The sequence below is a fragment of the Mustela nigripes genome, chromosome 5 (genome assembly GCF_022355385.1).
Source record: "Mustela nigripes isolate SB6536 chromosome 5, MUSNIG.SB6536, whole genome shotgun sequence".
Classification (NCBI taxonomy): Eukaryota; Metazoa; Chordata; class Mammalia; order Carnivora; family Mustelidae; genus Mustela; species Mustela nigripes.
In genome coordinates, this window is record NC_081561.1 from 48,124,382 (window position 1) to 48,141,470 (window position 17,089).

The 17,089-nt window shown below is 38.6% G+C and overlaps 1 protein-coding gene and 1 pseudogene across 1 annotated transcript in view; both read left to right on the forward strand.

Annotated features, from left to right (window-relative positions):
- The window catches only part of LOC132018618 (collagen alpha-1(XXI) chain), a 145,800-nt gene that overhangs the window by 94,609 nt on the left and 34,102 nt on the right, over window positions 1-17,089 (forward strand). The window contains exons 10-12 of the mRNA XM_059401543.1: window positions 3,498-3,560; window positions 15,202-15,255; window positions 15,347-15,400. Coding sequence (XP_059257526.1) covers window positions 3,498-3,560; window positions 15,202-15,255; window positions 15,347-15,400 — 171 coding nt within the window. The remainder of the gene's footprint in view (window positions 1-3,497; window positions 3,561-15,201; window positions 15,256-15,346; window positions 15,401-17,089) is intronic.
- On the forward strand, window positions 1,722-2,615 carry LOC132017240 (proteasome subunit alpha type-5-like; annotated as a pseudogene).

Genomic DNA, 17,089 nt, shown 5'->3' on the forward strand with positions numbered 1-17,089 from the left:
TTTTCCCAATTTAATGGAAACACCACGAAATCTTCCTGGTTTTTGCAAATAAATCAATAGAGCAATAGGCAAAATAACCAGTAAGATTTACCAGCAATAATAGAACCTGCAAAAGATTATGTTCTCTCTTGGGGCTCTTCACCAGTGTTATGGTCCTTTTAAAGTCGCATTGGATTTATCTTGTGAATGATTTTTTTTTTTTTGTCTTGGAAACTTAGTTTTTATTTATTTAAAATGTTAATATGTTTTATACTTTGACACAGTGCTAAAAACAAATTTAATTTCTTCTTTTATCAAAGCTGTATTCCAGCTTTATCACAGTAGAGGATAAATCCCAGGTCCTTGATATCCTAGATTTTGCTGATAATAATACTCTGCAAGTAAAGGGGGTCATTAACAGGAAAAAAGATTTATAGTAAATCCGCAAATAGTTATTGAATCTCTGCTTGATACCCAGCATTATCAACCCTCCCAACCATTCAAAAAAAGGGAGAAAATAAAGACTCTGTTTTCAATCCAAATGATAAATGAAGACTAATCAAGGGAAGACTGAGAAAACTCTGCTTATGAGTAAGGGATAAGTGATAGAAGCTGCTTAGCCTTTCAATAGAAAAAGACAGTAAGGAAAAAAGGAATGATGGATTCTTAAGTGGAAAAGGAAGAAAAACTTCTTGTCAGCTTGTCAGGAGAAGAAAAGATGGAGTTTGTTGAAAGCATAACAAGTTCAGTTTGAACAGGGTTAAAGGATGGTAGAGAGGCTAGAGATTAATGTGGATCCTCTCAAAATAAGAAGAGAAAAACTAACTTCCTAGAGAACCAGAATGTTACTCCTTAATGCACAGCTAACACTGGAAGTCTTTGGGTTAGAATTATAAATTCTGTCTCTTCAGCAAGACAGGATATGTTTCTCCCTGTATTTACAGTTATTCTTTCTCTTTCTCTCTTTTAAAAATAACATTTCCATTCTTCTCAACCCTTCCTCATGCTATGTCTCTTGGGCAGCTCCTATGTGAAAAGCCCAACCTTCTCCATTGGCTACTATTAATTAATAGAGTTCACATAGTTCTTTCCAGTTTTCCTGTTATGTTTCAGGAACAACTCTCTGTAGCCAGTAGCCTGAAGTAGTATTTCAGATCTGCAGATTTGGCTTTGTGAAAGTAACCTTAGTATTGGTGTTTAGTTAATTTAAAATTATTGGGGTCCTGTGTGAATGTGAATGAGTTCTTAATGTAAATAATGACTTAATGAACTGAAATCAGCTACCTTGCCTCTGTGTAGGAGTTTACTGATACTGATGGTTGAGACTTCATGTTTTTAAGTAAGATGGCCCATGTGGCTCTCATGGATTCAGCAATAGATTAATATGATACTAATTTTGAAGTCTTTTTTAGAATTAGATTATGCAACATCCTCAACTCACAAAAAGTGTTACTCTCATTGGTTTTTTTCATGGGTGGTGACTAATCAAATGGTCAGTACTGGCCATTGGGCAACAAACTAGAGTTTCCTAGAATGTGCCTGAGCTCACTGTCATATTGTATGGAATAATATTCTTTGGAGATCCTTGGTTTGTGGGGGCAAAGGTCATTTCTTCATTTATTAGTCCTTGTGTTCAAGGACTATGGGGGTTGGGTAGAGTTGTTTGGCTTGGGCCTCGCTCTCATGTAAATATTCAGATTTAAAAATTTTAACATTATGTTAAGGTGTTGGCCCTTGAAAACCCCGCGTAGCCACTGCCGCCCTCTCCTGCCCTCGCCATGTTCCTCGCCCAGTCTGAGTACGACAGGGGCGTGAATACTTTTTCTCCTGAAGGAAGATTATTTCAAGTGGAATATGCCATTGAAGCTATCAAGCTTGGTTCTACAGCCATTGGGATCCAGACATCAGAGGGTGTATGCCTAGCTGTGGAGAAGAGAATTACCTCCCCACTCATGGAGCCAAGCAGCATTGAGAAAATTGTAGAGATTGATGCTCACATAGGTTGTGCCATGAGTGGGCTAATTGCTGATGCTAAAACTTTAATTGATAAAGCCAGAGTGGAGACACAGAACTATTGGTTCACCTACAATGAGACAATGACTGTGGAGAGTGTGACTCAGGCTGTGTCTAATCTAGCTCTTCAGTTTGGAGAAGAAGATGCAGATCCAGGTGTCATGTCTTGTCCCTTTGGAGTAGCACTGTTATTTGGAGGAGTTGATGAGAAAGGACCCCTGCTGTTTCACATGGACCCATCTGGGACCTTTGTACAGTGTGATGCTTGAGCAATTGGCTCTGCTTCAGAGGGTGCCCAGAGCTCCTTGAAGTTTACCACCAGTCTATGACATTGAAAGAAGCCATCAAGTCTTCACTCATCATCCTCAAACAAGTAATGGAGGAGAAGCTGAATGCAACTAATATAGAGCTGGCCACGGTGCAGCCCAGCCAGAATTTCCACATGTTCACAAAGGAAGAACTTGAAGAGGTTATCAAGGTCATTTAAAGAAGCATGAGCCTCAGAACTTCTCTGGGACAATTTCAGTTCTCCTAAATGCTTTTAACTTTTAATTTCAGTTCCTGTTCTTGGAAGATCTCCATTATATGTGCATTTTTTTTAATGATGTCTGTACATAAAGACAGTTCTGAAATAAAGAAAAATTTAAAATATGTTAACAGAAAAAAACATTTTTAACATTATGTTAAAATGAAGTTACAAATATAGGCAAAGAAACACATTGACTAGAATAAAAGAAATGACTGTCATGCTGCTTTAAACTTGAATCTTGTGTGAAAGATTGTATAGCCTGTGGACTTTTTAAAAAATTTTTTATTAAAAAAATTTTTTTTAAGATTTTTATTCATTTATTTGACAGATAGAGATCACAGGCAGGCAGAGAGGCGGGCAGAGAGAGAGAAGGGGAAGCAGGCTCCCTGCTGAGCAGAGAGCCCCATGCGGGGCTTGATCTCAGGACCCTAGGATCATGACCCAAGCCAAAGGCAGAGGCTTTAACCCACTGAGCCACCCAGGTGCCCCAAACTTTTTTTTTAAATAAATAATTGCAAATCAAATTATTACATCATAGGTCATTGATATCTATAGTGTAATACTGAGAATAGAATTAAGTCTAAATAGAATTATGAGAGAAAGATGGCTATCATTGAGACCATATTGCTATGACACTTCAGCTTGTTCAGAATTCTAAAAATGTATCCTGACATAAATATTGACATTTTACATTGGTGAAGAGTACTTTAGTTGTTATACCTGGTGTGATCATAGAAATAAATCACTGAAAAATTTATGTAATAAAAAGCCTTTTTTTTGGTAAAGTCAGCATTTAAAATATGCCATTGTTTTTCTAACCTTTTTTTGAGATGTCTGTTGTTGTTCTTCTTATTTTTAAAAAATATACAAAGATCTACAAATCATGGAATTGGCTTGAACCTTGAAGGTCTCTGACAGCAACAGTGTGGTTGGTTGTTTTGTACTGAGAAGTTTTTTTCTTTTTTTCCCTTTCTAGGGTGAACCTGGACAGCCTGGGAACCCTGGCTACCCTGGACAATCTGGTCAAGATGGTAAGCCTGTGAGTACTGAAAGCTTAGTCATCTCCAGTACTGGGATTATGGTGTCAAAGTTGAAATTGCACTGGGCAAAGTTAGTTATACAGGCAAGAATGACTTTAAGATTACCATAATAAGGAGAGAGATTGAACTCCACCACTGAAACAGAAATGGAGCTAGTGGAAACGTCCTGGCGGACTTGGGTGGTTGATCAATGGGATGGAGCAAATTGAGTCATCCTGAGTTTGACACATGTTGTCGTCTGTGATTAGGCCATCTGTCTTTGCTAATTGGCGCTCATGACAGATAGGGCACTACCATCCCACAGAGCCTGGAAGGTCTGGGTACTTATTTTTCTGGATGTTTTTTCAAAGGGATGGCTCCTAGGTCCTGGAGAAAGACATACCCTGCTAGTTGTAAAACTAACAAGCTTTTAAAAAGGTTTGCCACTCAAAGGGTCAGAGAAAGAATTTATAATTAGAAATTTTCTAGAGTAAATGTTCTAAGGGAAGGGAAATCAAGCACCTAGAATCAGGAAGAAGACTGAAGTTTAGTTAAGCAGAAGGGAACATTAAGCCTAGCTTGGTCAATAGAATCAGTGTTCTAGTCACTTAAAAGGTGAGTTACTCCAAAATTGCATACATCTTTGTTACATTTAAAGATTGTCCAGTGAGTATTGCTGAATAGCTAGGTTCAGGAATCTTTTACCTTTTCCCTTCATGTCTATGGAAGTTTTCAAAAAAATCTTTTTGAAAGATATTTTGTGAGGACATATATGCTTATAATCTGAACAAAAATAGTATCCTCTAAGTTTCAAGAGAACTTTAGGAACAGTTTTGAATTAAGGAAACATAAAGCACATACACTTTAGGGCTTTCTAGGTGAATATTTTCAGGTTAGCTCTCAACATGTTTATAACAGTAAATAAACATTAGGAGTTTGCCTTTAAATGCTAAATAATGGTCACCACAAAAGTATCTCCTAAGATATTTTTTTTCAAGAGAGAAAGTGGGGAGGGGCAGAGAGAGAGAGAGAATCTTAAGCAGGCTCCATGCCCAGTGTGGAGACAGATGCAGGGCTTGATCTCACAACTCTGGACTCATGACCTGAGGCAAAATCAAGAGTTGGATGCTTAACTGACTGAACACCCCAGGCACCACTAAGGAATTTTCTTTATCATGAGACATTTAACCTCTTGCTATAAAATATGGAAAGGTTTGTATTCTGAGGCAGTAAAGTTTAAGGAATGAAGGAACCACAGACTAATGTTAAACCATCAGTACGCCAACCATCATGATACAGGAGCTTGTTAGTCCCTGAGACAGTGCAGTCTATGTGTGATGGCAGTACTTTTGGGAATTTGGGGATAGGAAGGGACTTGACCTGGGTTATGTTTTAGAAAGATACATATAAATATCAGAGAGTAGATTATGTAGGGCAAGAGTGGAAGCAGGTTATTTTAGGATTCTAAGGGAGAAGTAAAAGTGGCTTGGACTAGAGAGATATGAAAGGGAAAATATGAGGTCGTATTCTGGATTATTTTTTTAATGTAAAGCTGGCCAGAGTTAGCTGTCAAATTAGATGTGAGGCACGAGAGAAAGAGTCAGGGAAGACTCAGAGGATCTCTGTGTGAACAGCTTACTGAGCTAGACAGAGTTTTATGAGTGTGAGCCCTTGTTGTCTCCTGGAGTGCCCCTAGTATCTCCTGGGATGCTAGAGAAAGGAATCTTGAGTTCAGGAATATGTTTGAGAATGAAAATACATAGTTGGGACTTCCTAGTGTGTAGATCATACTATCTGAGCCACCAGAGTGAATGAGATCCTTTAGAGAGCAACCACAGAAAAGTGGAGAAGAGAATGGGGCAGTGGATTGAACCTCAGGCTGTCTTCAGAGGAAAAAGAGAAAAGGAGGGTGAGAATGCAGCCAAAAAAGCTGGGAAAGAAAGACCAGTGAAGTAGGAGGTAAACCAACAGAGAGCGGCATCCGTGAAGCCAGGTAAAGTATGCATTTCAAGAAGAGAGTGCTCAGTTGTGTCATTGTTGCCAAGACATTGAGAAAAATGAGCTCTATGCATAGAGCACTGGATTTGCTTTATGGAGGTATTGAAGCCATTGACAAATGGGGTAGGGAGGGTGGGTACAAAAACCAGATTGAAATAGGTTCAAGGGAGAGTATGAGATAAAATGATGACTGTCAATATGGAAGCTTTTTCTGAGGGGTAGAATGTGGATCAGCTATATGGAGCAGTTGCATGGTTTGGATGTGGGATAAAAGGAGGGTCTTTTAAGAAATAGGAGATGTTATAACACGGTTTTATGATGGTGACAATGAGGCAGAAGGGAAAAAAAATCAGTAATTTGGGAGATTAGGGGCATTTTCAGGAAGAAAATCCTTGGGCAGGTTGGAGGGTATTGGTATAATATGGACCTTTATGTGGGGTAAAAGGCCAAGCGGATAAGGGTGGAAGTGGCCAGGTAGTGATTTGCAGGAAAGAAGAAGAAAAATTTATTATCAGACTACTTCTATTTGAATTGAATGAAACAAATAGGTTCTAAACTAACATCTCCTCTTTGCCTTTATCTTTAACTTCCTGTTCCTGCCAGCATTTTCCTCGTGGTTCCTTATATCTCATCCTTTTCTCACTTTAACTTGAAGTGTCATGTGACTTGGTTAGACTCTCTAACTGCACCTCCTTCCTCCCACTGAAGACACTGCCTGAGGCCCTGTGTGGGTTCTCCCCTAATCACTCTGGGTGGGAGGAGTTTTATGAGTGTGAGCCCTTGCCTGCCTGAAGACTTCCTCTGACAGCACTACTAAATTATTTAGGCTTTGGGTGTCTTGGAGGTGAAAAGTCCTGGGCAGTATATGGCAGTGAGTAGTGAGCAAGCCCTTCATAGGCCATTGGCTCTAATGTGCTTTTTTTTTTTTTTTTTCCTCCTTAAATATTTTGCCTGAACAAAGTACTGGAATTTAGTTGTAATAAGCCTGATATAATAATCATGGACTTTTATTTTATCTATAATAGACTTGTTATCTCATCGTATTCACTACATATATATGTGTTTGTGTATATGATTTTACCTGTTGACATAGGTATAGCTTTGTAGTACCTGATATTAGATGTTAGATGTTACTAGGCATACCTGATGTGAGAGAAAGAGCAAAGAGAATGTCCACCTCCTAATCTTAACACCTGTGAATATGTTAGACTAGGAATTTTGCACAAGGATCCTTATAAGAGGGAGGCAGGAGCATCAGAGTCAGAGGAGGAGATGTATGACAGAAGCAGAGATCAGGATGAGGTGACCATGAGCCAAGGAATGTCTGCAGTATCCAGAAGCTGGTAAAGGGAAGGAACACATCTTCTAGAACCTCCAGAAGGAATGCAGTCCCATTGACATCATGAGTTTAGCTCCCTAAGGCTGTGTTGCCTTTCTGACCACCAGAATGTAAGTTTGTGTCGTTTTAAGCCATTATGTTTGGGATAATTTCTTACAGCAGCAATAAGAAACTGATTCATTAGTGCAAATCCCATTTACCCAAAGATATGATTTTTCCTAAGTGTCTCCCTTTCCCTCTTTCCTTTGTCTCTGTAGGAGATAGGAGGTTGGGTGGCCAGGCAGGAAAAGAAAATGAGTCTGGGAGCCAGAACAGCTGAGGGTCATTAGTGTGTGTCCAGGGCCAGTGCACAGCGGGAGTGGGAAGGTGTGGGTGGAGTCTCTGGCTGGCTATTGAAGCCATCTGGACTAGGGAAACTTGGATGGAACAATTCGAAGGGAATTCTGCTTTGTTTGGATTTGGTTCTGTGCAATCCCCTTAAATAAGCAGTTTGAATCTCTTTCACATTATAACCAGGCCAAGTCAACTGAAGCTTTAAATAGGAAATTATTCCATTCTGGAGAAATACTAATTTTCACAAGGAAAATGCCTTCAAACAAAATTAAAGAGCTAGTTTCAAATTCTTCCTGTCCTTTCTCATTTCTTTATCAGTGAAATGATTTCTAACAGCACTGTCGGAGAATATTACTGTTTTGCTATATCGTTATAGAGAGAGAGGCAGGGGAAATATTCATATATCCCGCAGGTAATTTGGAGATAGTACTATTAGTAAAAGCATTGCACTGTTATGGCATTGATTTTTTTTTTTAAAGGCCATCTAGTATATGAAAACATATACTAGAACTATTTTATGATTTTGTAGAAGATTATATTTTTGTAGTGCTTATTTCTGTTTTCAGTCATTATTAATTAGTCTTCATGAACTAAATTACTTTTCTCAAACCAAAGGCCTCACTGGTTGTTAGAGAGATCAGGGGTTGTTTTGCCTTCTGCTTTGTTTTTAAAAATTGCTTTGTTTTCAAGGGTCTCAGTTTTTTTGTCTGGGAAATGAGAAGATGGTGCCGGATGAGGCCCATGTTCTCTCCAGTGCTAATTTTCTAAGATTCCATTAAAGCCATCATATTTGCTAAGGGAGAAAGGTAAGCTAGATTAAAACTGTCAGATTCTGGAGGTGAATTTTCATGTTATTGCCCTTAAGTGATTCTGGAAGACTGATACCACACTGCTACTGATAGGATAGATAGAAGTGTAGATTGGTCAGTGGGCCACACTCTGTGATGCAGTGACTCTCTTTGTTCCCACACCCCTTGGTGTACCCCGTCTAGTCTAGAGATTCCAGAAAGTGGCTAGCTTTCTCTGTGGATGGTTAAACCATACAAAAGTGGTAGTCAGTACAGATGGGAGAATTTCAAAGGTAGATGATTTTATCAAACACAAAGAGAGAGGGGTGGGGCAGGTTAGTAGGAGGTGAAGTTGGGTAGGTAAGAGGGAGAAAGGAAGGGAGATGGAGTAGAATTCTTTAGGCCATTGTGATGACTTTGGCTTTTGGTTGGAGTGAACTCAGAAGCCACTGGAGGGTCTGAATTGAAGTGATGTAACTTATATTTTTTAAAAGATTACTCTGACTTCTTAGTTGAGAATAGATTTTAGGGCGATGAGGACAAAAACCAGAGAGATGAGTCCAGAAGCTCTTGAAATAATCCAGGAACAAGATGATTGCAGCTAGAATCAGGATGGTAAGTAGTGAGGTAAAGAGAACTGCTGACTTCCTGGGGGTATTTTGAAGTTAGATATGATAGGGTTTGATGATGTAATGCATGAGTTTATAGGAGAGGAGTCAAAGGAGACTCAGTGAGTTGTGGAAGGAAGAATAGAAAAACTTGGGCAAGGGAAATCAAGAGTTTGGTTTAGGATATGTTAAATTTTTGTCAGATGGCTAAGCAGAGAAATTTTTTTAAGATTTTTTTTTTTTAAAGTAATCTCTACACCCAATGTGGGACTCAAATCCACAACCCTAAGATTAAGAGTTGCATGCACCATTCACTGAGCCATCCCAGTGCCCCTGTTCAGGTAGAAATTTTAGGTGGTAGTTGAATATAGAAGTCTGACATTCAGGGTGAGTTCCTTTTTTATAAAGTGTCCTTTCTTGTCCTTTACCCATTTTCTATATGAGTGATAGTATTTTGAATGTTAATCAGTTGATTAGTAAGAGCTTCCTACACTAAAGGATTAAAAGAATTAATCCTTTGACATATATGTTGTAAATGTTTCTTCTAATTATTTATTTGGTTTATAGTTTTTAACTTGTAGCAATGTAAAATTTTCTTACAGTTAAATGCTTGGTTATTTTTTCTAGTGTTTTTTTTCTTTTCTTTTCTTTCTTTCTTTTTTTTTTTTTACTATTACTCTATTCATTTACTTTAATATGATTTTTAAGAATTTTTAATTCTCGATTTCACTTCTGAAATTTATTTTGGCATTTGGGGTGACATGAAGATCCAAACGGATTTGGCAAACTTGGAGAATGGCTACTCTAATATAGTGAAATTCAACCCAAATGAACGTATGGTTCTTACTTGTCTGGGACATGTTATTTAAGTTTAACATTGGTGAAAAGGGATCAGCATTTGTAATGGGGCTGCCTGAAGGGCTGATGCAATTTTTGGCATTGTTAGTAAATATATAACATCTATATTAAGCAAGATGACAGTCGTTCTTCTGAAGTGTTAGATTTGGTTTAGCCTGCTATACCTTAGGGATTTGTAGGACTTGGATTTCATTTAGAAGAGAGAAATGGGGACAAGAGTAAGAACTCAAAAGAATGTCTGTGGGGGGAGAATTGACTAAATCTTAGGTGTAAGCCAAGTGAAAGATGCTGTTTCAAAATGGTTGAGAATGATGGTAGAGAAAAACAAGGGGAAGAAATCTAGAATTTAGGCTTGCAGAGTAAGCTTGACAGGAGGTGAATAATTAATAGTAGACCAATAGGACTCATGGGACAAGTTTTTATGTTTTTCTCCTTCAGACTCTTAACTGAATGTGGTGCCAGTTGTGGACTCAACAGTTTAAGAGCTGTGGGGAGTTTGGGGCTGAGTGCCATGAAGATTAAGACCTGGAAAATGGGGTACATGAGGTTACAAGCCAAAGGAATGGCTGTTATTTAACTTGGAAAATAGAATTATAAGAGGTGGCTTAATGATGAAGTGTATGAAACATTTGTCTAGAGAAAACATTTTCTACCTGAGCTCTCACTTCACCTCATTTTGGATTCCTTTAGCAGAAAGCTTCATTGTCTTATTGTCTCCCAGTACCATAAAACTTACACAAACACACGCATACATCCCTCATGAGAGGCTCACTGGTAGACTGAAATATGGGCCATTTGCCTCAAATGAATTATCTTATACTTGGGCACTTTATCTTTTCTATAACAAAGTGTAATTTAAAACTTTCCTGTAAAGCTTTCCTAGACAAAGCTTAGTTGACTAATTTTTTCCCCCAACCCTCCCCATGTGTAAATCTCATGTATGAATTTCTCCATGTTTTCCTCACGGGCCTCTTAAATAGACTACTTATTTTTTAAAATATAGTATAGATAGTATATATAATAATAATGTGTGTGTAGATATTACATAGTACTCTTTGTACATTAAATTCTTCAAGGAATTGTTCTGTACTGTGCTTCCTGAGTGTTCCTTTGTGCTTGTCGTTCCAGAAAGCTTCCCTGTCTGCTCTTTGCCTCCCATAGTGTCTTTCTTAGAACTTAGCTCAGGTGTAATTTTACCTCTGTTACTGGGATCTATTATTAGTCAAGTAATTTGAGCAGTCAGTTCAGACACACACACACTACTTGATTAACAGTTGGGTTAGGGGTAAATAAACTAGTTTCTATATTAGCTATACATGAAAAGACTGAGATTTAAGAATATTTTTGGGATTTGGTTGTGTAGGGCTATAAAGAGTGCCAATGGCAAGAAGAATCCACAGTGAACATTAAAAATATACACTGGATTTTGGTTACTTAGTTACCCTGGCTGTATTTGAAGGGTATCTATGGGAATTTTGGAAAACTTAAAAGAAAATTATGTAATAGAATAAATTTTGAATCACATTCTTAAATTTCAAAAAGAAGAGTGACATCCAAACTGATTTCTCTGGATTTTATAATCATTTTTAGAGTTTAGAATACTTAAAGGAAATCAATTACTTTATCTTCCTTGCTACTTAAGAAGATCTATATACTGAGGTTGGCAGGATAATTTATGGTCTGATTAGAATTGGGCTCAGAAGAGACTGTGACCCTTGCTCACAGGATAAGTTTTATTTCTTTAATTTCCATTTCAATGCTATACATCTTTCCTGGAGCATTGTAACTATGAATCATGGAGGAAAATTAAATTGATTCTGTATTCTTCAACCCTACAATTTGGCAGTGAGAATATTTTTTTCCTAAAAAATGACTCATTTACAAAGAAACTTTCTGTGAACATGGAAAAGACTTTACTGTCAGAAGTCTTGCACATGGGGGTAGGGTGGGTATTTGGATCTGCTAATAATTGCAAAATAGCAAAATCAGTGTTAGACAGTATTGATCAAAGATCATGTGAAAATGGCACTCCTACTGGAAAACACAGAAGCATGTGTATTAAGAAAAATAAAAACTCAGTAAGTTGTAAGGAAAGCTTATCATTTTTCCTGTTTCAGGGCATTTTTTTTTGTTTAAGTGTACCCTGCTATGAGTCAGCCAGTGTTTAGTTTTTGCACCTCTTGGAAATTGTTCTGTGCTGTAATATTCCTCCCTATTAACCTTTATTTTCCTGATTTTTAGTCCAAAATTTGTTTTTCTGAATTTCATCCAGTTTCTTCTGGTGATTTGCCCTGGGATCCCCCAGCTTGGATGTGGTTTTGGTTTTTCTTTATTTTGTTGCTAATCATGCTTCCCCTAGCTTCTAAAAAAATCTTTGAATTTCTATATATAACTAAGTTTTCAAGAATGCATCTCATTGTAAGTTAAAAAAAATCAACCTGGTTGATTGTGAGAAGCATTTATTATTGCAGTTCTTCCAAAGACAAACAAATATGGCCTTTTTAAAGCACACTGAAGACTTGTTCACATATACGCCATTAGATCTATATGAATGTTGAAAAAGAGTTAAATCAAAATCTTGATGACTGGATCTGCCATTCCTCAGGTACTAATGGTGCCCATTAAGGCTACAGAATAAGAGTTTGCAGGAGAGTTCTCATGGTTTTGTACGAAAGTCATTGAGTCTGAAGAAGATACAAAGAAGCTCACATATGAGTTCCTAGCCTCTGACAGGCATTTTCACCTGTGACTCTCATTTGTTTGTTTTCAGAAGTGAAGTGGGCACTGTTATCCTGGTCTATGGTAAGAAACTGAGGCTTAACTAGGCAAAGTCACTTAGCCAAAATTCTGTAGAAAGTAAAGGGAGGAGCAAAAATTCAGCCCAGGGTCTTCCAATTTCAAAATTCATTGTCTTTCCACTTTATTGAGTTGCCTCCCAGGATTTGGGGATTTGATCACTCTGCCTGAGGTCACATTATGAGTCAGAGGTGAGCTGGGAACACAGTCTGGGGTATCTCCACGTTGCTTTAATCCATTGAAATGTGATGTGTCCTCTCTAACAAATGGATCATATTAACTTCGAAGAAGAGTACAGTTTTTGATCTTCTACAAAAGATTTGTTTTGTGAACAAAGTAATAAAGCTGATATGACATTTGGCTTAACTTTTGAAAAATTGTGAAAAATAACAATTCATTACAGTGAACTTTGCAGATGACCGGTCATTTTGGTAAATAGCCAATCTCCATGGTAACTTTCTTTTGAGGAATTAGATGAACATTCCTTTTCTTTGGGCACTCAGGATTCTAAGCAATTTAAAAGCCTTGCATTTTGTGCTTTGAAAGATCTCATTAATTATTCTAGAATCATAAGATAGGATCTACCATGAAGCATTTTCTGATAGAGGGTATTCCCATTGGCTCTGTCAACTTCCTAGCTGTCTATCTTTGGGCAAGTTACTTAATCTTATGTGATTAAGTAACTTCTCATCTGAAAATAGGGATAATATAGACCCTGCGTTAGGGTGGTTGTGAGGGTTAAGTGAATTAATATATGTGAAGTACTTAATCTGGAACATGACAAATACTGTATAAATCATTGCTCTTATTATTTCTCCCAATTACAATAGCCTGTTGTGTATCATGTCAGACTATCAAGAGAGTGCCTACAGGGTTTCAAAGGACCCAGTGTCTTCCTAAGGGGTGGCAATTATAAGTAACCTAACTCCATTTGGGCAATATCCTAGCAGCGACAGAATTGCAATTTAATTCCAGACCTATCTGATCGCGAAGTGGTTGAAGGAAAGAGATTCGGTGGTTACTGGAGTCATAAAGATAAAAGGCTGAGCAAACCGTGTTGACTTTGATCTTGAGAACAGGAACCACATGGCATTACTAAAAGCTTCAGTTTGCTACTGGTAGCAGCATAAACATAACCTGGTTCCTTGGGGAAAGAGATTTTTCTCAGTGCAGTGTGCATGACTCAAAGGTAAATTTGTCCTAAGTTTGATTAACAAAAAATTGCCGAATGCTCTGTTCAGTGTTGGAAATATAGAAATGAATCGGACTGGGTTTTTCCTATCAAGGGGACACCTAATCCCAGAACACAGAGACAGTGGCTGCCCAGAGACAGATTTGGGGTCTGAATACTGCAGGTGGTTTTGTATGGCGTGTGGTGTATGGAGGGATTCATTTTGAGACTCATTCACAGATGAAATAAAATGTTTAACATTTGCAATGGACTCAGGAGTATTTGTGTGAGAAATCCTGGAGAAAGGGTAATGATACACTCTGTGAAAAACTGAATGGGGTATGAAGGAAAGCATCGTAGTTGGTGCTGGAACTTATATAGTCTCTCATTTGGAGAGTAACTGGGAACATTTTACAGAATAAGAAATACGAGTGTGGGGGCACCTGGGTGGCTCAGTCGGTTAAAGCCTCTGCCTTCGGCTCAGGTCATGATCCCGGAGTCCTGAGATTGAGCCCTGCGTCGGGCTCTCTGCTCAGCCAGGAGCCTGCTTCCTCCTCTCTCGTTATCTGCCTCTCTGCCTACTTGTGATCTCTCCCTGTCAAATAAATAAATAGAATCTTTAAAAAAAAAAAAAAAAGAAATACGAGTGAGTGTAAAAGGAGAAAAACAATCTAGGACTGCTGTTGCGGAGACAAACACGATTATTGTTACTGGTGTTATTAGAGCTAGCAAAGAATAGTAAAAGAAGTATTTGAAAATGGGAGTGGGAAAGCAGGGAGTTGTGCTGTGTCTAAAATGACAGCTAAAAATGTGCTGACAAGCAAGTGGGTGAATACAAAAACCAGCCATAAATAGCCACATGGAAATTAAGCTTTTGGATTTAACAATGAAGATGTAATTGGAAACACTAACGAGATCTGTTTTATACGGCTGACAACAGAAAGCCATATCCAAGCAGTAAGATCTGAGACGGGGGGGAATCTAAATAAGAGAGAGAAATGTATTTGCAGGTGCCAGGTGGTTCAAGTCAACTTGACATTGACCCTGAGTAACCTAGACAAATGTTCTGGGCCTGCAAGTTTGTTCGGGAGTTTAATTGCCATATGCTGAGTGAAGAATGAATAGCTTGCCTTGTCTGAAGAAGCCTTGCTATTGTACCACAGGTCCACTGTCTGGAGGGATATGTAAGAAGCAGTGAAGTTGAAAGGGACCCTCACTTCAGCAGACAGCTCAGCATTGGGAGGTGGAGGAGACATGTCAAACCACACTCGTGGGGTTAACAGCAGCTGCTTTCCAAAAGGAGCAGTCCCAAAGGCTGTTATAGACTTACCCTGAAGAATAACATTTATCAAGTTTTAATTTATTCCAGAGATTAACTCAAATGGCCATTAATCTGGTAGTTTAAAAATGGATTACATTAGTGTAATCCTCCAATCTTGCATGTTTTTCTCTTGACTATGTTGAATATGTTTCTATGTGCAAAACATTTTTTTAGGAGCTGCGAATATTGGCTCTGTATTTGCCTCCCAGAGCCTTCCTTGTCACTGAAACATATCTGGGTATTTTTATTAATCTGGAGATATTTAAGACCTTTTCCTAAAGACCGAAGATATTAATTCCACATTCAACATTTGAAACTTTGTTATTTTTGTTTCTTAAGCGGTCACCCAGTGAAGTCTTAAGTGTAAGACAGTCAAGGGTGAATCCTGAAACGGAAGACTGCTTTTTGTATGTTGAAATACTAATTATTTTGTGTTTGCTTTTCTTTAGGGATATCAGGGAGTTGCAGGATCACCAGGTGTCCCAGGATCTCCAGGAATACAAGTATGTGATTCATAGACACACACTAAAGAATCACCATTTCTAGTGAACCAAAAAACATAATTAACAGAATTTTATTCTGTGTTTGATTTAGGGAGTTCCAGGACCACCAGGTTACAAAGGAGAACCAGGGAGAGATGGTGAAAAGGTAAATGCATACAAACAAAAATGTGTCCAATTGGCTTTGGTTCACTCAAGGAAAACCAAGAATGTCACCTATGGTGACTCCCATTCAGTAGCATTCACCTTGGAGAATTCCAAGATTTGTGGGCTCATGGTCAGTGGTCATTGGCCAATAAAGCTCATAGCGGGGCTTTTATCACTAGATGAAATTGATTGTCACTGGATGACCACCGTGACACAGAACAGGTATTGACATTGCTCTGATGCTATGTTCTCTCCCTTGTGGATGAAATGTGTTCCTATTAGCCACGGGTAGCTCCATACCCATGTGTCCTTCTCCATAATGGATACTTATCTGGCAGGTGGTCTATTGGCTTAGTCTTACTGCGCTTTTTCCTAAGGGCTTCAGTGGGTATATTTACTGCTGACTCTCCTTTTTCACAACTCTGAGATTTGGCAAGCTTCCTATTGAAGTACATCATCTTTAAATATGTTCAATATATCAGTACCTCCCCAAGGATCCAGAGCCATCAAGACCTACTGGCCCTGGTAGCTGGTCCACATCCAAGATGCCCAACTGTGTTTGCTCAGATCCCATGTTGATTTGTTAGCTTAAAGCACAGTTGTGTTTATAAGGTCTGTGAAGGCATTCTGGTGTTTGCTCCTGATAAAAGCCTGTACTAATTTTCTAATTAATCCTTGCTAAATATTACCTTTTTAAGATAGTGTGCACCATGTTCACATCTGAGAAGTTCTGATCCTAACCTGTATCCATTTTAGGTTTTTGTGGCTGCTTACGTTGTTTGCAGAAAATTGTAGCTGGTAAAGTAATCTTGAAAGGTTGGATCTCTGGCAGATCTAATGATGTATCTGCCACTTTGAAGTTACTTGTTCTTGGGCAGGTTGCTTAATGTCTTTGAGTCTTATTTTTTTCATCGACACAATGGTGATTCCTTCATCGGTTTCTTGTGAAGGAGTCTTTTTTTAGCCACAGAGAAATCTGCCTATTTTAAATGATGGAGATACCTCTTGAGAGTTGATAGGGAGCTTGCACCATATGCAGGAATGGCAGACGTCTTATATTTTCATGCTGTGGGGATGTTGAGAGAGATTGCCTGACCTCTGCCAGGTGAACTGGGGATGTCCCTGGGAGCATGAGGATATCTGTCCTGAGGAGACCATGTGTCAGTCACCTCACCTAAATTCTAGTCTACGGGACCACTGCTCTTTTCTTTTTCTTTCTTTCTAAGATTTTATTTATTTATTGGAGAGAGAGTGTGCAGAGCAAGAAAGAGAGGAGAGGAGAGCATGAGCAGGGGGAGGCGCAGAGGAAGAGGGGGAAGCAGGCTCCCCCCTGCACAGGGAGACTGATGTGGGCATGCCAGGACCCTTGCATCTTGAGCCAAAGACAGGTACTTAACTCAGTGAGCCACCCAGGCACCCTGGATCACTGCTGTTTAACATTCTCACTTACCCTGATTGGGGGATGGCAGGGGTTTCATAAAAGTATGTGTATATGAGTGAATATATCTATGAATGGATGAATGAATACATTTATCTATTTTTCCCTTTTACTTGGGTTTTAGAGACCAGTTATAAAAAGGAGGGTTTTTATTCACCTTAAAAAGAATAAGAGTAAAGTGTCTCTTTGAAAGTAAAGGAATAACAGCAATTTGCTTAGTCACATCTTTAATTGCTCTCTTGTTTTGGGGTC